At 42.4% G+C, this 24,714-nt stretch overlaps 1 protein-coding gene across 10 annotated transcripts in view; it reads left to right on the top strand.

Moving 5' to 3' along the window:
* Nucleotides 1-24,714, top strand: part of RBM33 (RNA binding motif protein 33) — a 116,627-nt gene that overhangs the window by 34,869 nt on the left and 57,044 nt on the right. For all 10 annotated transcript variants that reach the window (XR_003431810.1, XR_003431809.1, XM_027101394.1 and 7 more), the window contains 4 exons: nt 5,749-5,920; nt 11,288-11,496; nt 15,353-15,641; nt 21,493-21,551. Coding sequence is in view for 8 of the 10 variants with exons in the window: in XM_027101394.1 (XP_026957195.1) it covers nt 5,749-5,920; nt 11,288-11,496; nt 15,353-15,641; nt 21,493-21,551 (729 nt within the window). In the remaining 2 variants the exon portion in view is untranslated. The remainder of the gene's footprint in view (nt 1-5,748; nt 5,921-11,287; nt 11,497-15,352; nt 15,642-21,492; nt 21,552-24,714) is intronic.

Here is a 24,714-nt window from a genome sequence, read left to right as displayed (position 1 = left end):
ACATCGTAATAACCATGTTGCCTGTTGATAAACAGTTTAATTCTTCCTACTAGTTTTTTTATTTCTTTCTTTTGCTGCGATCTCCAGTGCTGTGTAGAATAGAAACATTGAGGGCACTGTTCTTCATAGTAGGTGTAAAATATTCAATATTTCATCAAGTAAGTAATATAAGCTACTTGGAGGTTTTTCAGTCAAATTGAAGTTCTTTTCTATGTCTAGTTTACTGAGATATATTTTTTTTAAATCAGAAATGAGTGTTGAATTTTGTCAATGCTTTTTCTGCATCTGTTGAGATAATCTTGTGACTTTTATCCCCCGTTTTATTAATGTGAATTAAATTGGCTTTAAAAGCTATTAACTATATTCCCAAATTAATTTCCATTTTGCAGGTTTTTCCATTAATGTCCTCTTTCCATTAATGTCCTCTTTCTATTCTGGGATCCAGTCCAGGGCACCACATTGTTGTCTTGTCTCCTCTGGTCTGTAAATAGTTTGTTGGTCTTTCCTGAGTTTCACGACCATGACAGTCTAAAGAAGTACTGGCCAGGTGTCCTGTGGAATGTCTCCCAACCTGGGCTCGTCTGATGTTTTTCTCATGATTATACTGGGGTTATGGGTTTTTGGAAAGAATACCATGGAGGTTAGGTGTCCTCATTCCATCATACCACTGGGTACAGGACCTCCCTGGCAATGTCAGCCTTGATTATGTGGTGAGGTGGCCTTTGCCAGTTAAAGATAGTAATTCTGTAAAGTTACTGTCTTTTACTTTCTCTGCTCTCTTCTTTGGAAGCAAGTAACTAAGTCTAGTCTGCACCCAAGGCGAGGGAGAGGAGGGACTTAAGGTCCACTCCTGGAGGAGGGGAGAGTATGTACATATATTTGGAATTCTTCTCGAAGTAAGATTTGTTAAATTGATTTTTGAATGTTAAATCAACCTTATGCTTCCGGCTAAACCTCACTTGGTCGTGACGAATTTTCCTTTTATTTTTTGCTGGATTCCATGTGCTTTTATTTTCTTAAGGACTTTTGTATCTGTATTCACGAAGGAGGTTGGTCTGTAATTTTCTTCTCTTGTAATTTTTGCACAATTTAATTGCTCAGTCTTTCCAGCTTGTAAATTTTAACTGTTGGTAGAAATAGATACTTTTTGTATATCATGATATAGTAAAGAAGTATCCTCTGTCAAATATTTTGTAAGCACTAAAAACTTTTGGGAAGTTTTTTAAAGCAGTGTTCTCTATAGTTGTTTTCTATTGGGTTGGCCAAAAAGTTCCGTCAGTTTTTAAAGTAAAAATAAAAGACACATTTTTCATGTTCATCAAGAACTTTATTGAACAACACATTCACCCTTTTGTTCCACTACCTTCTGCCAAGAACTGCAAATAACTGTACCAGGTGCCCTTTACAATCTTCCAGGGAATTGAAATGTTTTCCATTAAGAGAAGTTTGTAAATGGAAATCCGAAGATGCAATGTCTGGTGAATACGACAGATGAATTAGAACTTCCCAGCCAAGCTGTTAACAGTTTTTGCCTGGTCATCAAAGAAACATGAGGTCTTGTGTTACCCTGATGGAAGATTATGTGTTTTCTGTTGACTAATTCCGGATGCTTTTCGTAGAGTGCTGCTTTCAGTTGGTCTAATTGGGAGCAGTACTTGTCGGAATTAATTGTTCGGTTTTCCGGAAGGAACTCATAATGGAGGACTCCATTCCAATCCCACCATATACACAACGTCACCTTCTCTGGATGAAGACTGGCCTTGGCGTGGTTGGTGGTGGTTCATTTCGCTTGCCCCACGATTTCTTCCATTCCACATTATTGTACAGTATCCACTATTCGTCGCCCGTCACAATTTGTTTTAAAATGGAACGTTTTCATTGCAGTTAAGTAGAGAATTGCATGCAGAAATAGGTCAGGAAGGTGTTTTTGCTTAACTTAAACAAGCTGGTGCAAATGATTTTCAGCACTCGTTTGGATATTTTGTGTATGTCGGCTGTCTCCCACTTGGTGTAACGTTGATTGTTCTCAGTTAATGTCTTGATTTGATCGCTGTCAACTTCATCTGGGCTACCCGACCCTGGAGCATGGTCAACGGAGAACTCTCCAGCACGAAACTTTGCAAACCACTTTTGACACGTTCAGTCAGTCACAGCGCCTTCTCCATACACTGCACAACTGCACAAATCATGTTTTGCATTTCAGTTGCGTTTTTGCCTTTCTTGAAATAATAAAGCATAATATGCCAAAAATGTTGCTTTTTGTCTTCCATCTTCAGTATTAAAATGGCTACACAAAAATTCAACAGTTTTGATACTTTTTTTTTTTTATGCATGCTGATATGACAGCTGTCACAATACAGTCTAACAATATTGCTTTGAATGAAGTTAGAGACAACTACGTGCCCCTGGAGCCACCTTACAGGAAAAACCAAACGAACTTTTTGGCCCACCCAGTATATATGATAAGACTTTAGTGGACTTGGCTATTTTTAAAGAACTTTCATGATGGTTTTCATATGCACCCTCTGTTAAGCATTACAACTACATGTTTCAGGTTTTCAGGATAATTAAATAGCTAAAGATCAAACCTCCAAATATTTCTGGCAGTGTCTATAACGAAATCAGAGATTTACATACGTATTTAAATTCTTACAAAATACAATCTTAGGCTAATTAAATTATTATATTGTTATCCAGCACCACCCTTCAGTGGAATTTTAGTTGTGAATGGAATATTGTGAATATGTATGAATATTCCATTCATAAGTATCTCTCTGCAGAGAAAGTCAGCATTTTGGCAGGTAGGTTAGTTAGTTAATTCTATAAGCACATAGGCAAAGGAGATGCCCAGTATTTAGAGTAAGAGGTAGTGACCAGTGGCTGAAGGAGCGAGTCTAGCTTAGTGAATGTTGCCAGGTAGCCTGCACTTGAGGCAACTGAGACCAGGCAGTGTTTCAGTTTTAGCTCAGGGCTTGTATAATCCTTGATGTAGTTCATAGCTGAAGTGGACCCTGCGACTTGGACCAGAAGTTTGCATTCTAGGACATTCCATCTCTCAAAAAGCTCCCTTGTGCCATCCTTTTTGTAGTCAGGCCCTCCCTCCATTCCTAATCACTGGTAACCAGTGCAGTTTTGTTTCTTGGAGAGTGTCATGTATGTGGAATTGTCGCAGAGTATCACCTTTTTTTTTTTTTTTAGTATCACCTTTTGAATGATAAACCTTTTGACTTCTCTCAATCAGCATGATGCCTTTGTGATTGCACCCCAGTTGTTGTATCAGTAGTTCATTCCTTTTTATGGCCGAAAGAGCATTCCATGGTTTGGATGCACCATAGTTCGTATATCCATTCACTATTGTTTCTGTTTTCGGTGATCCAAAAGAGAACTGTAAACATTTTCCTGTAGGTTTTTACATGAAATGACTATTGTAATAGAATCTTTGCTTTATTGGTAGTGATTTCCTTTCCTCCTCTGTGGCCTTGCTACTTAAAGTGTGTTCTGTGGACCTGCACGTTGGCTTCACTTGGGAGCTTCTTGGAAATACAGAATGTCAGACCCCACCCTGGACCTGCGGAATCAGAATCTGCATCTTAGCAGGATTCCCAGTGATCGGTATAAATCTTAAATTTGAGAAGCACTGCTCTGGAGCATTAATGGCGGTGGAGAAGAGTATTTTGTAAGTGAGTTGACGTTTGCTCAGTTTGAACGTAGTGCAGCACAAACATAGCTGCGTCCACCTCGCACGTCACTCATTCTTGGTTTCAGATATTGAGTAAGACAGAAGTAATCGTATTAAACCAACAAAATGCCAACATTTTGGTACTTGAATATTCTATAGTGGAGGGGCTTCCCTGGTGGTGCAGTGGTTAAGAATCTGCCTGCCATTGCAGGGGACACGGGTTTGAGCCCTGGTCCGGGAAGATCCCACATGCTGTGGAGCAACTAAGCCCGTGTGCCACAACTACTGAGCTTGTGTGCCGCAACTACTGAAGCCCACGCGCCTACAGCCTGTGCTTGGCAACAAGAGAAGCCACTGCAATGAGAAGCCCGCGCACTGCAACAAAGAGAGTAGCCCCCACTTGCTGCAACTAGAGAAAGCCTGCACACAGCAACGAAGACCCAGCGCAGCCAAAAATAAATTAATTAATTAATGAAAAAAAATTCTATAATGGACTTCCCTGGTGATGCAGTGGTTAAGAATCTGCCTGCCCATGCAGGGGACACAGGTTCGATCCCTGGTCCAGGAAGATCCCACGTGCCGCAGAGCAACTAAGTCTGTGCGCCACAACTGTGTTCTAGAGCCCGCAAGCCACAACTACTGAAGCCCCCACGCCTAGAGCCCGTGCTTCACAACGAGAGAGGCCACCGCAATGAGAAGCCTGCGCACCGCAACCAAGAGTAGCCCCCGCCCGCCGCAACTAGAGAAAGCCTGTGCGCAGCAACAAAGACCCAACACAGCCAAAAATAAATAAGTAAAATAAATTTAAAAAAAAAGAAATGGACTAAAATTAAAAACAAAAAATTCTATAGTATGCTGAGTGTCAGAATACTGAAAAGTGGTTTTGCAATCATTAGGCTAAAAGTTACAGTTTACATTCATTATTTTATTTTCAGGCATTTGTTTCTCTACTTTAGGGTTTATAGCAATGAGTGTGTGCATTTTTTACACAGAAAATGTTGGGGAAAGAATCCAAAATGATTGCATCTTTTTTTTTCTTGCACACTTTCTAATGAAGTAGTTTGTATTTGTTTCTTTTAAGAGTAAAGGACCTGTAAGAATTATGAATGATGAGACTAAAGGAGTAGTTTCTGGGTCTTTTTTTTTTTTTTTCAAGTTTACCAAAAGTCTAAGTGAACCTAATGGTCAGAAGGTACCTACCTTATTACCTAACAGTAGGTCACTAAGATGTAACATGAGGTGAAAGTGATTAGTGTCAAAAGGAACATGAGTTATGCAGAAAGAATTGATGAAGAAATTACTTTTAGTTTGGGACCAGATTGGGCAGAATTTTTATAGGAATCCTGATGTAATGAAATATAAGATAAAAACTGGTTTTAGTGTGATGTGAATGAAGAAAAAAAATAGTTTTATGGTTAATAATCTGAGCCAGAGGTGGTAATGAGCGAACACTAGGCAGTGGAACGAAGTAGAAAGGGGTGAGAAATGTTACAGGAAAGATTATGGAGGCTGAAAAAAACCAGATCAACCCAACAGCAGATTTGGAGCGCTTGCCTGGCATTGAAAGTCAAAGTAGATGGGGTCAGGAATTACAGGAAATGTGGAGCCTGTGTAATGGGAAGGAGTGTGCTGTCATCTGATGTGAGTTACAGGGTGGGTTATGTGCTAATAAGCTCACGGAACACTAGTGTTAATTTAATTAACATATTGAACTTTGTTTAGCTCTGAATTAGACTCCAGGCCAGCAGGGATTTTTGGAATTCATGTTTGCTCTCTTAGAAGTATAAGTAGTAACAATGTGTAAGACTTTGTTTATTAACCAGGAGTAGGAATTTGAATTTTTTCTAACATTGTTAATTTTTAATGTTTGAGATTTTGTCTCCTGGGATCAGTTTAATGTTTCGCATGGCTTTACAAATAGGACATTTTGCAGTATTTTTACATCTTAAATATAAAGAGCTTTTATGTGTGCATACACATATGTGTATACATACCATTATTCAATATTTAATTCAAAAGAATATGAACTCACTTTCCCTCCTCTTGTTTTTTGTATGTCTGCAATGTAGGGAGGCATGGAAACTTTGGAGCTGCAGAAGGACATGAAAGAGGAGTCTGATGAAGAAGAGGATGATGATGAAGAATCTGGACGATTACGTTTCAAAACTGAAAGGAAAGAAGGAACAATTATTAGGCTCTCAGATGTAACTAGAGAGAGAAGAAACATTCCAGAAACTTTGGGTAACGTTTTTTGCCTGTCTCCCATCCTTCACTCCCATTTCAACTTCCTCCGTAGTACTGTTATGATTAACGAAACAGATAAAAAAAAGTTGCCTTTATAGAGTATTATGCATGGCATTTACAGGGTGGATGGTCGTTGTGAGGTGAGAGCTGAGTTACAGTGCTGTACAGGTCAGTCTATAAACGTGACTTGTCTTCTGGATTAAAACATGTTTGAATAAAATATTTGATTGTTTTTTTTAATAGTTTTTCTTTTGGAGTCTGTGGCTGCTCTCATGCATACTGTGCGGTTCCTGGCTGGCTCTGGGAAGGTGGTGTGGGGTGGTACGGGGTCATTTTACCCTTCCCGAGGCTGTCCAGGTTGCCAGGGCTAATTCTGGGCCAGACTGTTTTTATTTTGTACCTTTTAGTGTTATTATAACCATCTCTTTTTGCTGCTCTTTTATTATAACCATGAGACAAGATGACTTGTTTGTAGCACAGTCAGTTGAACATCATTCCTGTTACAGACCTACTGCAGGCTGTTGCTAATCAGCAGAGCCTTTTCCAGTATTGACCCCCCGCCCCCTCTTGTCTGTGGCTCTGTCTAGTGCCCATTGCAAAGAATAAAGCAGTGGTTCTCACATTTGAGCGGCAGAATCACCCAGAAGACGTGTTAAAACACATATTTCTGGATGCACTCTCAGCTGTTCTGATTCGGTAGCTTTAGGGTGGGGCCCAGGGAAGTTGCGTTTCTGGTGCGTTCCCGGGTAATGCCATTCCTGCTGCTCTGGGACCCATACTTTGAGAGCCACTGGGATATTGTCCCGTACTCCAAGGAGGAGGGTAGGAGGGTGGAAGGATGGAAGGACAGAGGGTTGTTGTTCTTGTTCTCTGGTCTTGGTCAAAGTAAAAGTCAAGAAACTAACCATTAGTTACTACCTTTATTACTTCATAAAAGTGTTATTTGTAACCGTTTTCAGTCGAAACCCTGAGCGTGTGTCTTTAAGTGGCAGATAGGAATTCTCTGTCACGGCACTAAGCTCACAAGATGCCAAAGTTAACAGTAGTGAGCCAGTCTTACCATGTTCCTTTACTGAGTAAGGTTTGTGGAAAGGTTGACCTAGAGACTTAGTGTTCTCCATTTCTTCTCCCTCCAGTTTCCTCCTCCTACCTTTTGGCCCAGGATTTCCCTAGACTGTTCTTAAGTGATGGTATAAAGTTGCCGGTTAGTCTGAACCAGTACACCACAGGTTTCTAAGAAAGCAGAGCTGAGAAGTTGGGCTTGGGTAAAAGGAGGTGAATCAAAGGTCTTAAAACGGGGATGAAAAGACTAAAAGTATCCGTCAGCAGAAGTAATTGGTAACATTACAGAACAAGCTTATTGGAATAGATAGACATCTCAATCTTGGGCTGGGATAAGATGAACAAAGGAAAGATGGCGCCCCTGGCTGAACACCAGAGGGCAATGGGCAGCGGCTTATTATGGAAGGAGGGTGGCATGTGGGGCGGGTGGTGGTGGTGAATCATCCCTTTTCTGCTTCTGTGTAGCTGGCCTGTGGCTTTGTTACATAAGTTGGGGAACATATGTGTCAAATCTTCATAATTGGGATAGCTACACGTTCTAAGGACGTGAAATCACTTCACAGACACCGTCAGGAATGGTGGCCTTCCCTCTCTGCAGCCAGCTCCTATGGGCCCTGGTGCATTTCATGGATCACCCTCCCCTCATCCTCAGCGCCCTTGCTTCTCCCGTCCCCTGGTCCTCAGCTATGGTCTTCTCATCTCTTTTCACTTTACCTTGACCCAAGCACTGACGTGTTCTGAAATGTCCTGCTTGCCTGTGTTCATAATTTGTACTTGTTTCATTCCTGCATCTCTTTCTTTTCAGGATCTTTGCCTCATTTCATTCTTTTCAGGGTCATTTGTACTTCCTTAACTGAAAAGAATTTGTGTTGAATCTTTTTTTTTTTTTCCTTTTTTTTCTTTTTAGGGCATTTCTCAGTTGCTATAGTCATGTCATCCTGAGACAGGAGGGTGGAAGGTGGGTAGTGATGGGCAGGTTGGCCCTTTACATACGGGCAGAGAGGGCCTGGGGTTCTTAGAGGCAGAGTATCTGAAGCATAAACAGTTTGACCATTTACCATTTTTTTAAACGTTAAGAAAAAAGGCTTTAAATGTATTTGTGCAGAATGTGATTCTTTGGCTAGATAATAGGGCAAGTAAAAATGATACTTAAAAAAGGTATCTTTCTCTGTTCCCTATTTGTAAGCCCTAACTTAAGAAAGCTTAGTGTTTGAAAACATGAGTTTTCTAGTAACTGAAAAGTTAGGATTATTCCCAGTACAAAAACGATTTTTCTGTTCATTGTAGAGATTGGTTTCCTAAAGCAGTGAGCTCCCTTATTTCCTTAAGACCCCTCCCCCCAACAAAAGGTTAATTTTATATAGAAGAAGAATATTCAGTGAGAAAGAGAAGCTACTACAGTATTTGGTATACTAGAAATTCACATAAATTTGTACTCATCACTTTGTATACTCCTGGTGATAGAAATACCAGTTTCAGGTTCTGTATACAGATGCTTGCACTTATCTGATTGTATAAAGCTGCTTACCTACTCTTTGTAATGGAATTGAAATACCTTGCTACCGGAATATATATGTCGTCTCATATGATATGTGTTTCTTGACAAATGGTGTCTTTTAACATTCTGAATACAAATAAAAACAATCATTTTGTGATATCATTGATTAATGTTAAGAACACTCCACTCTAAAAAGAATGAAATGATGGTCTGGCATCCCCCATTTCTGACCCTTCCATCTGCATGTGGACTAGTGAGTTCTTTTCAAAATCTGGAAGGGCATTTGGTCACTTTCAGTCTTCTTTACATTCAAATATATGATGTCATCCTTAAATATGAAGAACACTAATTCATATTTATGACAGTCTTGACCATTGTAGAACCTGATTCACAGTTGTTGATCTGTATTTTGAATTACAGATTGGATTAGATATGGAATTTTGGGCTTTTACCTGAGTTACGATCTTAAGTAGTGAGCTTTTATCCTCAACCAGGATTCTGGGAATTAAATACCTTAGAGAAAATGTGACTGTTTCTCAGTTTTCCCAAGGATGGTACAAAACTACGTACTTAGGAAATACATTCATTCATTACATAAAAAGGACCCCATTGGGTAAAAGGGCTTAATTCTCTCACAGAATGCAGTTGGGAAGGGTTTCTAGCACATGCATGTGTAAGGGAAAGATTTATTTTGAATGGAAATGTCAAAAGCCATCTCTAAAACGTGGGTGTCATTGACCAGTTACCCTGAAGTGTCAGCACAGCAGTTCAGAGCTGCCAGTTCTTTTGCCCTAGGAGGTGGACCTCAGATTCTCTTTGGAAGCAGTACAAGCAATAAATGAAAAACTATGTTTGTTTTAGTTAGGCTTTGATAGTTCTTTCTGTATGAGGAGGCACCTAGATTTTTCCGTGTCCTCAGCTTCACTGGCACATGTAATATGTTAAACCATGTTTTACTGCTTTAACCTGAAGACCGTTGTTGTTATGCCCACATAAAGTCCTCTTGAAGTAATGTCCTCGGCTAATTTTGCTTAAGGCAAAGGATCTTTGGGAAAAATATTTTCATCTAGTAATAAACAGTTTAAGGTCACCTAGTACCAGCAATAGGATACTGCCTTCAGTTTACACGATGGTCCTTGTATTTGCAAGATTTTCACAAATTTCTTGATTCAGTTACCTGTTTAAAAAAGAAAAAAACTCGGACTGTCATTGGTTTTTATTTTGCCAGGTAAAGTGTTTTATAGATGTTCATTATGTGTTCAACTATTATGAAATTATTTATATGTAACTGTTTTTCTCAAGCACATTTTGGAAAGGGCCGACGCTGCGAAACCTTGTTACGTTGAGCTACATCTCTTTACTCCGTACTATGGACATAGTTCAGAACACACTTAAAGGGAAATTAACATTTCAGTTGAAGCTACAAATGTAATTTTCATCCCGTCATATTTTGGTGACCTTTTGTGACAGCTTGTCTCAATTGGAGGAAAGCAGTTTTACTTGCTGATTAAAGATGTCATTTGAAACCATTTTATTACTGGCGATAGTGAAATTAATCTTGACACTTAGAACCACTAGCAAAATAATTGCTGATTCACTGCATAAAATGTGTATGTGAACCAATCATGTAGTCAAGATGAGAATAAAAGTGTGTGCTTGTTAAGAAGAGATTAAATTTTCTTTTGTATGGAGTCAAAGATTCATTTGAAAGGGAGGGGAATACCATAGAAACAATTTCAAGAAAATGAAATGTGGCTTAGAGGTTTTGGAAGAGTTTGGAGATGATTATGGAATCCAAGGTAGGAGATAAACTGGTAATATTTAAAATTTACCCTTCACTGTGGAAGAGGGCATAACAATCCTTCTTAGTAGAATTCAGTGAAATCTTTAGAAGGTATTCATTTATTAATGGAAGATATATTATCATAACTTAGATAATATTTTAAAATAAAGGAACCATATTTGAATAAGTTAGCATTTTTCTTCTAGGAATTCAGAATAATGTGCCAACTGAAGTTTCTTAGGGCCAGAGCCTATATGTTTCTTGTATCCCTAAAGCATTGGTCAGAGAGGTGAGCAGCCCCTACTGGGTGTCCCAGAAATATCTGCATTAATGAGTTTTTTTCTTTTCTGGCTTTGCTCTCATTTGCTGTAGCTTCCCTATCAGACTGCATGGATATAAGCCTTTCTTCACAGAGTAAAGTTGTTATTTAAAAAAACATAAATCTGAAAATCTGAAATGACAGTATTAAATAAGTTTCCATTTTTTATGAAATTAACTTAAGTATTTGACTCGAGAGTGATTTTATTAGTTCTGCTTTTAAAGCAGAACAATCAGGAATTTGTCATTTTTGAGTCTCTGTGTCACTGTGTATTAACTAATACTTGTCCTGGTTCCGCTTTAGAAGAGTGTCCTTGTTTAAGACTGGGGGAGCCAGGTCTTGACCGGCGTCATCCGCCATCACTGCAAGATGCCTAGCAGATTAAGGGCGGTGGTTGGGTTGAACTTCAGCTCCTTCTTTTCAGCTTCCCTCAGCACAAATGAAAACACTTTAAAATTTACAGGCGATCCTTGTATTTTATTACAAGGGAAAGGCATGTCTTCCATTTAACTGGTCTCACTCATGGGGCCTGAGTGTCTCTGTGATTGTATCCTACTTGATGCTGCTAGTTGAGTTGTTCGTAGTGGGTGAAGCACTTGCTGTTCCTAAGTTTCATCGTCATGTAGTTCTTTCCTGTTTTTCCCTATAAATCTGACTTAGGCTATTCGAAGGTATCTAACACATATGCATCTTTTCAAATAGAGCTTTCAGCAGAAGCCAAAGCTGCGTTGCTTGAATTCGAAGAAAGGGAGCGACAGCATAAACAGGGCCGCTACGGCTCGAGGCGGGGAGGAAGGAGAGGAGGTTCGTCCATGTGTCGTGGAGTGGGAGACCAGAGGAGAGAGAACAGTGAGAGGGGAAGAGCCAAGGATCACAGGCCCGCCCTGCTGCCCACACAGCCACCTGTGGTGGTAAGTTGTGTAGTTTCATTGTGGGAGCTTTTGCAATTTCAGATGAAAATACGCTTTTGTGTGGGTATCATATTTTGCATTTATCTTAGTCTGAAATTAAAATTGAGTAAAAGGCATAATGGCTCAAGTTTCTTTGTAATCTATAGTATGATTTCGTGTATGGTCACACACATTCAGTCCTCTAGTGTTCAGGTAGTGCAAACTAATTCTCTGCACATTACTGATAAAGAGAGAGGCGATAAGGAGACCTGGTGTCCTCCCGTGGCCGAACCACAGGGGAGCCTTGCTTTTACCTTGTGCTTGTGGAGACGTGCTGCTCCTGCGAGCACCATTCTGAAAATGCTGGACGTCTTACATCTAGAATCTGGCAGTAATGGCGTATTTTATAAAATATTTTTTCTTATACACTGCTTACCGTAGGTTTTTCCTTAAATGTAGCAGTTTCTCTTACAAGTAACTATCATATCCTATCCATAAAAATGGAGATTGTCATATCCATAAAAAGTTTTCATAATTTAGGAAGAAATCAAGTACTTGTAATTTCAGCTTCATTTGAATTTCCTCTGTATTTCAAAGATGAGGCATCTCAGGAATAAAGACAGGAATCGTAGTGATTTGTTGTTGTTGTTGTTCCTTCAGTTAGCGTCAGGATCTTACAGCTTTTTCCTTCAGAAGTCAGTCTTCAAGGACAGATTCATTTAATATAAATATGTGTCCACACTGTCTACCCTCCTACATTATTACCTGAGTTTAGGGGAAAACCACACTTTGCCTCCGTGTACAAATGTTATGTTTCAGGAGGCATTCATTTGTGAAATAACAAAGTAGAAAAGATGACTTACTGTTTTTTGTTTTGTTTTATTATTATTATTTTTAATTAATTTTTATTGGAGTATGGTTGCTTTGCAGTGTTGTGTTAGCCTCCACTGCACAGCAGAATGACTCAGCCGTACACATACAGATATCCCCTCCCTTTTGGACTTCCCTCCCATTTAGGTTACCACAGTGCATTAGGTAGAGTTCCCTGTGCTGTACGGTGCGTTCCCCTCAGTTGTCTATTTTATACATAGTATCAATAATGTAAATGTGTCAGTCCCAGTCTCCCAGTCCCTCCCACCCCACTCCTTTCCCCCTTGGTATCCAGACATTTGTCCTCTAAGGATGACTTAAATGTTTTAGCATGAGAATTCTAACTTTGATCTACAGGGAAGAGAGGTAGGTGGGTTGATTACAGCATAAAGAGGTTGATGATATTAATAACTGCTGTCTGCTCATACAACTGTTCTTAAGCTTCTCTGATAGCGAGAAGACTGGCCCTTCAGTTTTTTCTTTTTCTTCTCCATCCCGTCTCCTCGCCCCCAACCTCCACTTGCCGTGTACTAAACAGCCAACTCCGTTATTTTGGCCTCCTGGAGGGGAACCAGCCACACAGGAGACCAGTTTTTGCATAATTGTGTCTCCATGATCCTGGAAAAGTAACAGAACTCCCTGTTTTCTTATCTACATAGAGGAAGTATGCACCCATATGTGCCTCCTTCAGAGAGGCTCAACTGCGAGATCTGTGAGTGCTTTAAAAACGTTGCCCAAGTGTCAGTTGACCTTAGTCCCTCCCGACAGTGATGCCATATCTGTGGAATTCTGTAGATGCTATAGGGCTCCCAGTGAGCTGGGACTGAACCCACTCCTGGAGCTTTGGCATATATGCTCTATGCTCATCTTTGCTAGTCAGTGGTGTTTTAAAGCTGCAGTTTACTGAAACGGTCACAACTGTCTGAAATGACCTTAACCTCGCTCACACTTGAGTCCACCCTTGATCCTGGCCACTCCCCACCCCAGAGCTGTCTCTTTGACTCTTCACCCTCAGAGTTCTGGAAAGAATAACCTTTGCTCACCGTCTTTGCTTGTGTCCATTTTCTCGGTCCGTCCCTTGCTGCCTGGACTTCGTGCCTTTCCCTCTCCCGGATGTGCTTCCAGAATCGCCACCTGACGTTTGCAGTCCGTCCTGTTGGACTGCACTCTGGGACCTTGGGCATCACCCACGAGCTCCTCTTTCTTGAGCCTTTCTTATTTTGAGTGTCTGAGCTTGGGGTGTACTCTCTTCTCTTCCAGCAGGGCCCCTTCTGTCTCTCCTGTTCCTCTGGCTGCGTTGTTCTCAGGCCTCTTTTTAGTCAGAGCTCTCAGTCAGCAGCATTGACCTTCCTGCCATCTGCTGTCTCCACACGAGTCTGGGTCTGTAGCCCTAGCCTCTTGCCAGCTCAGTTTCTTCATTTCCTAGCTGCCCTGGGCCTCTCTGCATGGGTGTCGCCCAGGCCCTAAATTCCCCTTGTTTAAAACACACGATTTCCTTAAAAATCCTTCATGCTCTTGAGTGAATGGCCCTGCACTGTGCTCATTCCCAGTTCTGTTCAGATTTAGCTTAGCTGTCCCTCTGTCAGCGTGCTCTCCGTGTGGATTCAGTGGTGAATGAGATAGAAAAGACTCCCGCACCATGTGCAAATGTGCACATTACAGATGTCATGAGTCAGAGGAGGGAACAGACTGGTTTCTGGGAGCATATGTATGTATCCACGGATTTAAGCCGTTTCCAGAATCTTTAGAGAAGTCCTCCCTGAGGAAGGATAGGTTAGACAGGGTCATGTACACTTTGGTTTCAAAATTCTCATTGTTCCGTTGAAATGTCTTCTTCCTGCTGCTCTTGTTCAGACCGCGGCCGTTTCTTCCATTCAGCTCCCACCGTAGCCTGTTAAATGGTCTGTCTTGCTCCATCCTCGTTCCCCTCGTCCATCTCACACACTGTTAGTCATCGTCGTCATGCATGCTGTGACAGCTGAGAAGCCTCCGTAATTTGGCGGCATCCCGGGGAAAGCAGCTCATTATACGCGACACTTCGGTCGGTAGTAGCCTGCTGCCTCTACGGCTGCGTGTGGCCGGTTTGGTTAGTGGCTACAAGCAGGACTTGTGGAATCAGATTCTCTGCTCTTCTGCTTACCAGCCACTTGATCTTGTAAAAGGAGAGTCCTAACAGGGGCCCACTGCATAGGGTGGTTGGGAGTGAGTCAGTTACTCCACATACTGACCTCTGAGTAGGTGCTTAAAACACAAGAGCCCGGTGCTCTGCAGCTGTTGCTGTGGGTGGTGGTTTCCTGCTCTCCAGCGAGTCTTCCATGAAACAGCCCGAGATCCTTGACCACCTTGAGGGTGTATTTTCCCACCTTCGCATCCTCCGGTCTTCAGATGTGGCTGTAGCCACACTGGTCTCCCCCTTGTGTACCCAGCAGGCATGTGTTTCTGCCTCTGCTGCTCTCTGGTGATTCTGTTCCCCTCCTGGCATGGCACGTCTCCTTCCCCTCCTTCCTGGTTCGGATGCCGTCTTCTCAGGAGCTTCCCCTCACTCCTTTCAGGGAGCCCTTTGTCCTTTTCTGTAGCCTGGTTTCTAGCAGGGTTGTTTGTGCACGTTCTCGCCTGGCTCCCTAGGCTTTCTCAAAGAGGGGCAGGGCTGGCTGTGCAGGGACAGCCCAGGGCAGGTTGTGTTCTGTCCCCAGCGCAGCGCTTGGCTCGCGGTGGGCAGTTTTGATGGTGGAACTGCACTTTTTTTGCTTTTGGAATCCATGCATGTTATTCTGGGGCTGCGGTTTTCCCTCCTGGCCCTGAGGTCGACTCGTGTTGTCCGGCAGTGGCCCTTACTGTGAGCAGGCGAGCAGCTTATTTATCCTGCTGTTTTACACAAGCTGCTCCTGTAAACTTATTTCTAAGTCGTAACTTCACAGTTCAGTCGATGTGAAATCTGTAAGGCACTGGCTTTTTTTCTTCTGAGCGTTGATCTCTGTGAATGTGTCTCTTTTCCGGTACTCTTCAGGCGCACTCTCCGAGGTTAATTCCTCCTCCACAGCCTCAGCCTCCCCCTCCGCCGCCACCGCCGCCGCCTCAGCAGCAGCCGATCAGAAGTCTGTTCCAGCAGCAGCAGCTCCAGCCTCTGCTTCCCCTGCAGCATCCCCACCATCCCTCCCCTCCTCAAGGGATGCACCTGCCGCCCCAGATTGAGGCCCCGAGGGCGATGATGACCCCTCCTCCTGTGACTCCACAGCAGCCCAAGAACATACACATAAATCCCCACTTCAAGGGGGCAGTGGTGACGCCCGTTCAAGGTACGTGTCTCCGTTGCTGTTGTAAAGTTCCAGGTTCCTCTGGCAGATCATTCTCACGTGCAGATCTGTAAGGACCACGTGGATTCCCTGACTCTTCCCCCACCACTCAGATGCGTGCTGCCTGGCCAGGCCACGCTCGTCTGCTGCAACACGTGCGTCTCTTGTTGTATCATTCAGTGGCGGGTACTGAGAAGGCACAGTAAATGTAAAGGGCATCAGAGGTAATTGTGGAAGTGCCTGATTGGTGTTCTTCATAAATTCCCAGGTGGGGATGTTTGCAAAGTGAATGTTCCCTTCAGGTTCCACTTGGTGTGCTTGCTTTGAGTTCCAGAGGTACAAACCCATCTTTTAGTTATTAATTCTAAGTGAATAACCTCTTCTGTTACGATTACAGATGCATGTTCCCGAAGCTGGGAAACTAGTTTTGAGCAGTTGATATGGAGCATATCTTCATGCATCTGTTCAACACAGTGTTGATTGAGATCCTGCTCTCCCTGGCATTGGAGATATATTGGTGAACAAAACAGACAGTGCTTTCTGCAGTTGTGACCTGGCTTTCTAGCAGAGACAGTGAGCAGTAAACGTCATAAAATAAGAACGCTGTGTGGCGTGTTAGAGGACAAGCATACGGTGACACACATGTGCAGGGTTGGGGGCATCGGGGTGGGCTTCAGCTTTCCATGGGGTGGTGAGGGCCGGCTTCATTAAGAAGGGAAGAGTTGAAGGTCCAGGAGCTAGGGACGTGACTCTTTCGGGGGAGAATATTACGGGCAGAGGGGTCGGCAAGTACAGGGGCTCTTACTTCTGGTGAGACTATGCCTTTTGTGTTCAAGTAACTAAAAAGAGACCATGTAACATTAAAAGAGTGATAAAGGTGGAAAGAAGTGCGGAACCTGGGTCAGGTAAGACCTGGGAACCATCCTGAGAGCTTTGGCTTTTGTTCGGAACGACGTGGGCTGTGATTAGAGCAATTTGAGCAGAGGAATAACGTGATCTGGTGTATGTTTTAAAAGGGTTATTCTTGCTGCCCTGTTGAGAGTGGGCTTGTTAGGGTGGCAGGGGTGGAGACCAGGCATTCAGCTAGGAGGTGACCACGGTAATCCAGGTAACAAATGACATGGCTCAGGTCAGGGTGGTGGTGGTGGTTAGGGCATTGGCGCCCACTCGAGCTGTGGGTCCTGACCGGAGACCCGGCCGCGTGCTTGCACGCTCTTCTCCAGCCACACTCACCTTTCTGTGTCAGGTGCAGCCTAGACAGAGCTGGACTTGCTGGAGTCCAGGTGTTGGCAAAGCAGTAGAGAAGGCGCTTTGCTCATAATGAAGGGCTGTGGCGTGTATGGTGACAAGGGGCCAGGAGATCTTTGAGGGTCCAACAGTTGGAGGAGCTGGGGTCCCGGAGGAAGAGGAGTGGAAAGGTAGAAGGTAGTGCGGCAAGAAGGGGGACTCGTAGAGATTGCGTACGGTCGTGGATAATGCCCAGGTCTCAGGTGTGGTGGAGCTGGGACAGAGGCTGGCGGCCGGGCGCCTGGTGGCAGGGTGCTGGAGCCTGAGCATCGCTGCCGGGGCCTGAGACACGGCTGGTGTTGAAGACGGTGAGCTAGGAACTGGACTCTGAGACACAGGAAGGAAAGAGCAGTGGTGTCACCAGTACGTGGGCAGCAGTGGGGGTTCCTGGGCCGTGTTGTCCGATAATATGAGATCCGAATCTGGGGTCTGAAACAGCAGTGAGGACCGAGAAGGATCCCCCACCCCCACCCCCGCTCCAGAGCCAGCGGGAAGAAGGCTGAGGGAGACAAACAGCCTCATCCTTTGGGAGAGTTAGATTTCCATTAGACCAAGAAGGGGAAGAGCTGAGGCCATCACAGCTTCTGCTGATGGTGAACTTGGAATTCGAAAGGGTCAGGAAGTTCCAGAAGTTGGAGAGAGGCCTGAGATAGGACTTGGAGTATGGGAGAAAGCCAGGGCCTGGCGTCACCATGAAACGGTGCTGTGGCCTTGGAGCAGAGGGCTGTGAGGGCAGCTGGCTGGCCGTGGGTGTCAGTGTCCGTGTGTGGCTCTAGGAGTTGCTCTTGTTTTACACACCCAGGAGGGTCAGAGTCGGGTTGGTACCTGTGGGTCCCTGAGCCTCCTGCCCTGGCCCCTTCCCTTGTCCCCAGGCTGTGCTGGAGTCACTCGTTGGCCTCACCCCCTCCCAGGGCTCTTAGCTCCCAGGGGCAGGCAGTATGGCTGCTGCACTTAACCTTTGTAGTCCCTGCAGCTAGTGCACCGGTGGCCTGGGTCTCCTTCAGCAGCTGTGGGATGAAGGAACCAGCACACGCTGCGTGAAAGGGGAGGACGACTCATTGGGGAAGCCTGTTCCACAGCGGCTTCCCAAGACATGCAACTGCAGTAAATCTAATTTGTCGAAATAATTTTACTGATGTCAGCATCTGTTACTGTGTATTTCTTTCTAAAATTGAATGGAAAACTGGCAGTTGGTAAGGTGCACAGATTTTCTTTAGCTTAATGAAAATAAACAGTGTTGGAACTACACACTGGGAAAGCTATAAGGAAACCCCAAGCTGTCCTCTAGGCATGAAAATAGTGTGCCTTGCCAGAGTCAGTTGCCAAATGGGTACAGAATGCAGGCCTTGCATCCCAGTGCTTGTGCCTGATTCAGTAGATACAAGATCAGCTTTCTGACAAGAGTTTTTAAACTCTTAGAACCAGCTAAATGTGTTCTCCTCATGAAGCCAGGCGACTCAGTGCCCCACCCACGTTCCTTCTCTTTAACGTACCTTTGATCTTGTGAACCCTGACACAGGGAGAGAGAGAAATTGCCTTTGCAGGGTATACACTCAGAACACTGTCGAAGCAGTTGTTTATTCGATATTAAATGAACGAGCTTAATGAAATAGAAAGCCGCCGTTATTCTTGAGAGAGGCTGAATGTCTAGTGGTCTCCTGTACATGAGAGAGAGATTAACCCGTGATTCTCAGAGCCTCAGGCAATTAAAAGATATTTTAAAAAACTGTTTTTAGGGCTTCCCTGGTGGCACAGTGGTAGAGAGTCCGCCTGCCAATGCAGGGGACACGGGTTCGTGCCCCTGGTCCGGGAAGATCCCACATGCCCGGAGCGGCTGGGCCCGTGAGCCATGGCTTCTGGGCCTGCGCATCCGGAGCCTGTGCTCCGCAATGGGAGAGGCCACAACAGTGAGAGGCCCGCATGCCGTAACAACAAAAAAAACAACTCTTTTTAAAAAATTTAAAAATGTATGCACACCATTGCCTGATAGCACATATTTTCTTTTCAAGGATGAAGAGTGTTCTATCATATTGTAATTAACGAGTTTTGGTGGAAATTTAACTTGTTTTCCAGATTTTCAGTATTAGAACTGTGGTAATGAATTGAAACATTAATCAATTTAGTTCATTAATTCGTGGGACAATATGGGAAATAGATATTAAATATCAAATATAAAGAGTTCAGGGTTCAACTAGAATGATCTGTTAGCATTACAGGTTTTATTTTATTTATTTATTTTTAAAATTTATTTATTTATTCATTCATTCATGGCTACGTTGGGTCTTTGTTGCTGCATGCAGGCTTTCTCTAGTTGCGGCCAGTGGGGGCTACTCTTTGTTGTGGTGTGCGGACTTCTCATTGCAGTGGCTTATCTTGTTGTGGAGCATGGGCTCTAGGCGCCTGGGCTTCAGTAGTTGTGGCACGTGGGCTCAATAGTTGTGGCGTGTGGGCTCAGTAGTTGTGGCACGTGGGCTCAGTAGTTGCAGCTCACAGGCTCTAGAGCTTAGGCTCAGTAGTTGTGGTGCATGGGCTTAGTTGCTCTGTGGCATGTGGGATCTTCCAGGACCAGGGCTCGAACCCATGTTCCCTGTGTTGGCAGGCAGATTCTTATCCGCTGTACCACCAGGGAGGCCCTAGCATTACAGGTTTTAAATTCTCTCCTGTTCACAGTGAAGAAGGAGGCAGATAAGTAGAAGTGTTCTGCTTGCAAACCAGGTCGTGGGCTATGAGACTTCTGCAAAGATGCTTTGCAAACACGTTGGCAGTCTGACCACAGCCCCCCTGGGTTTGGCTAGATTTCTGATCTGCTTCTATCACACCTGTTCTCAGATGCTCTCTTCTGTCATCTTTTGTTCTTTTTCTCTTCTTTCTCTTTCCTTGCTTTTTACAGTTGATTAAAAAAAAATTGCCAACTCATCAGAAGGCTTCTGTGTAAGAAATCTATTAATTATGATGGGATTTCTTGCTCTCATCCATCCCCCCTCCCCGCTCCCCCCGAACTTAGAGAGACTTAAAATACTTACCCTTTCATTATGTTGGAATTATTTGATAGGAATTGTTGTTTAAATCCCAAGTTTATAAATAAGTGGTACATATTCTTGGAGATCTGTGTATTTTCTATTTGGTAGTTAATTTTAAAAACACTATCTTTGTATTGTTTACTATGTAGTTTTTTTTCTTCCTCACTTTCATTATAATCTTCTGAGGTCAGAGATACTTAATTAGTTTTTTCTTTCTCCACTTCACAGTCTAATATTTTGCTTCAGGTATATAATCCATGTACCCCAGTGCCTGTTAGCTAGCTGTATAAAATTCTATATTGTCTTGCACAGTGACCCACTGTTACTTTGAAATTTTGACTCGTTAGATTAGATTGTCAAGAGGGATGGACTTCTCCCATTTTTACATTTTATCAAAGGAAGTTTCTCTCGGTCTCACTTTTTGGCTTTGGTCAGGCAATTGACACAGGCCCTTACACTGTATCACTTTCAGTTGGACCTGTGGAAGTGTGATGTTAATTAGAAGCTGAGTTACGGAATTCTTTGAGTAATCATAATAACTAAAAAAAAAATTCATCCTTAGCACTCTATTTTTTTTTTTTTTTTTGTGGTACGCGGGCCTCTCACTGTTGTGGCCTCTCCCGTGGCTCTGGACGCGCAGGCTCAGCGGCCATGGCTCACGGGCCCAGCCGCTCCGTGGCATGTGGGATCTTCCCGGACTGGGGCATGAACCCGTGTCCCCTGCATCGGCAGGCGGACTCTCAACCACTGCGCCACTAGGGAAGCCCTGGCAGGACGTTTTAATGGAAGATATAGCAGGCTACCATGTAGCAGTCACCACTCGGGTGGGCATTTTTTTTCACCCCCAAAATCAAAATCACTATAAGGCATATGTTTTAAATAGCTTAAACATATCTGATTTAGCCCCATGGTGTGAAACTAGCATCTGGCTTCTTCCCTATGATAAAATGTCTGTTTTAAAATTATTTGGCTCCTTGTTCTTCTGGTAAGTTGATGAGAGTTCAGCCGGTTTAAACACAAAACTAAGACAAGCTAGTAGTCTTGGCATAGCAGGTTTTTGTGTAGGTCATTCTTTGTCACAATATCCTGGGTGTGTTTGTTTTCCTTTCTCTGCCTGCTTCACTTCCTCCTTCCCTCCTCCTCTCTCTTTCATGATCCTAGAGGATTTGGGTTTAAATTCGTATTTGATTGGAGTCAGAAAATATAACTCGGATTAGATAGCCTGGATAACCTGGGTATGGATGTCAAAAATAAAGTAGGTTTTTTATTGTAGAGGAATAATATCTCCTTTTGTTGCAAAATATTTTAATTCTAAATAAGAATTCACTGTTGAAATTTAAGCTTCTGCTCGTGCTATTGTATACTGAAGGCAGAAGTTCTCTCCCCTTTCCCTTTATGGAATTGTGAAAATATTCAGCACTTAGCTTAAGTGTAAACTTATTATATGTATTATACACATAGTATATATTTTTCATTAAGCTTAATACATTGTACTCCTTTTCTGGTGGGTTTGGATGTGTTTGTAATGAAAGGTGTTTTTCTTGCAGTGCCCTTGCTGCCAGTCCCGAGCCAGCCGAGACCTGCTGTGGGACCCCAGAGATTCCCGGTGAGTAGCAGCTGCCCCTTCTGCTCTGATAGGGATGAGCATGCCTTTATTAGGAAATATTACTATAGCAAATATAAGTGGTTCCAGCTAAGTATAAGTTGAAGGATTTGTAAATATTGACAGTAAGTTTTGCAGTGGAAAATGTTTGTTAAAAGCTTAAGGTCAGTGGATTTTTGAGAATGGAATTAATTTTGTTTAACTGTAAAATTGTTGAATCAGGATCATCAGTAGAATGGCTTTCGTCTTAAAGAATATGAATTTTGATTTTATTGTTGCCTTATGTTAAAGTGAAAAAGGCCCTTTATTATCGTGTGTGTGGGGGGAACATGTGCATTTGGGTAAGTACGGGTATGTGTGTGCAATTTTAGGGAATAATGATGAGATGTCTACTTGTTTTTAAAAAAACCCTCAGAAGTCTTCATGAGCCATTGGTTTTATATTTTAAAATGGAGGTTTTCTTTTTAAAATATCTTTAAGAGAAAACACTCCTCCCCACACTTTCCTGTAGTTCCCATAACTTTATCCATTCTTGTAACATGTTTTAAGTAGAAGAAAAATGTCCATTAAATAGTTATATTTCGTTTTACTTGAGTTTTAGGTTTGATGTGTAGTTAGTTCATGGTTTTGTGAAATCAGTGAGAACGTGTTCTCTCTAAGAACAATTTTGAGGAAAAAAGGACCAGACCATAACTTTTTAATGTAGTTTGTATGTAAAACAGGTGTAGTTTTGTTGAGGCTAAACAATCTGATATCCAGGAAAGGCCTAAATGACCTATTTGACTCCAGCTTTGATGCTACAGTAGATACCATAGTTAATGTGGGGCATGTAGCAAAAAGGTTTTAATGAAGGATATGTAGATGTGTAATCAGATGATTATTCAAAAAATCAGTATTGGATTTAAGTTTCAGAGTGTTTTTAAGAAAATTCCTTGATTTGTAATTATTATTTATGAATTATGATTTCTGAAACTGCTTCTTACTGGTTTCATACCCTGTATTAGCTAATTTTTAAAAATTACTTATCAAGTTCTAAAAACTAGTTATTTTTAAAAATTAGGTGATGTTTATTGAGTACAATTCTGTATTTGAAGCACTTGTCTAAATAGCTAAGATTTATTAATTGTATTACTCAAGGATAAGCGTGTATGATTTTAGTCATTAGATATATTTCTTTTGGTGAAGTAGTTTAACTGCTAGTTATTGTAAAGCACTGACATTTAAAAAACTGTACTTTTTGCTATTTTCAGGGTTGTGAGCTTCTGCGTTAGAATCCTCATTGGACTTGTGTTTGTGTTTTATTTGCAATATAGCGATAAAACTTGATGTGAAAAAGCAATTGTAGCTTAAATCATAAGGCAGTGTTGTATGTAAATATAAAATTAGAATAATCATTTGCAGTTTTTATCTACTTAAAATTTTTGATTGTGCAGATATAATTGTATCTGATACTGGAAGAAGCAAACCTCATAATACTTGAGGATTTTACAAGAGGATAATAAAACAGAATTTCTTTGTGAGAAATTGAACTTATTTTTAAGTTATATTGTACTCTGAGGGTAGTAAATATTATTGAACTGCTCTTGGAAGTTTCTGCAAGGCGTAATGTTTTGTTATGTTTTTAAGGTGGGATGTGTGTGGGGGTGATGGGAAGGAGTTGGCCTAGAAATCAGTCATGTGTGTGATATAATTTCAGAAATATTTACTGCTGTTTATTATGTATGTTTTATTTATTTACTTATTTATTTATGGCTGCATTGGGTCTTCGTTGCTGTGCACAGGCTTTCTCTAGTTGCGGCGAGCGGGGGCTACTCTTGGTTGCGGTGCGCGGGCTTCTCATTGCGGTGGCTTCTCTTGTTGCGGAGCACGGGCTCTAGGCGCACAGGCTTCAGTAGTTGTGGCTCGCGGGCTCTAGAGTGCAGGCTCAGTAGTTGCGGCGCGCGGGCTTAGTTGCTTCGCGGCATGTGGGATCTTCCCGGACCGGGGCTCAAACCTGTGTCCCCTGCGTTGGCAGGCGGATTCTTAACCACTGCGCCAATATGTATCTTTAAGCCCCAAATGCTGTTTCTTAAGCTGAAGTTACAGTAAACTTGTGATCTTGAAAATGCAGTGCTCTACTTACTTCTACAGTCAGTCTCCCTTAGAGAGAACAATCGGATTTGGAATCTGTTTTTTAAAAATTACATTAGAGCTGTTAGTTTCTTAATAGTCCATCAAAATATTGTTGGGAAGGGAGAGTAACTCTAGGCCATCTCCTGTCATTTTACGTATGCCAAATTATTTTTTTTAAATATCTTTATGAGTAGTAATTTTTAATTTTATGTAATTTTAAAGGTTTCTTTCCATTTACAGTTATTACAAAATATTGGCTACATTCAGCATGTTGTACAGTGCATCCCTGAGCCTGTGTTACACCCAGTCGTTTGTAATTCCCATTTCCGCACCCCTGTATACACCCCCCCCCCGCCCCCGCCCTTAGCTGCTGGCTTGGTCTCCATATCTGTGAGTCCTGCTTCTTTTTGGTTATATTCACTAGTTTGTTGTATTTTTTAGATTCCACATATAAGTGTTATCGTACAGTATTTGTCTTTGTCTGACTTATTTCACTTAGCATAGTGCTTTCCAAGTCCACCCATGTTGCTGCAGATGGCAAAATTTCTTTTTTTATGGCTGAGTAATATTCCATCGTATATACGTACCACATCTTCTTTACCCATTCATCTGTTGATGGACACTTAGGTTGCTTCCACGTCTTGGCAATTGTAAATACTGTTGCTGTGAACATTGGGGTGCATATATCTTTTCTGAGTAAAATTATTTTTTTTCTGGAATATTACTCAGCCATAAAAAGAAACAAAATTGAGCTATTTGTAATGAGGTGGATAGACCTAGAGTCTGTCATACAGAGTGAAGTAAGTCAGAAAGAGAAAGACAAATACCGTATGCTAACACATATATATGGAATTTAAGAAAAAAAATGTCATGAAGAACCTAGGGGTAAGACAGGAATAAAGACACAGACCTACTGGAGAATGGACTTGAGGATATGGGGAGGGGGAAGGGTGAGCTGTGACAGGGCGAGAGAGAGGCATGGACATATATACACTAACAAATGTAAGTTAGATAGCTAGTGGGAAGCAGCCGCATGGCACAGGGATATCGGCTC

Source organism: Aethalodelphis obliquidens, unplaced genomic scaffold (assembly GCF_003676395.1).
Source record: "Aethalodelphis obliquidens isolate GAN/ISIS:26980383/991018 unplaced genomic scaffold, ASM367639v1 scaffold5, whole genome shotgun sequence".
Taxonomy (NCBI): Eukaryota; Metazoa; Chordata; class Mammalia; order Artiodactyla; family Delphinidae; genus Aethalodelphis; species Aethalodelphis obliquidens.
The sequence above is the reverse complement of the archived record's forward strand: the minus strand, read 5'-3'. Positions and strand labels throughout refer to the sequence as shown.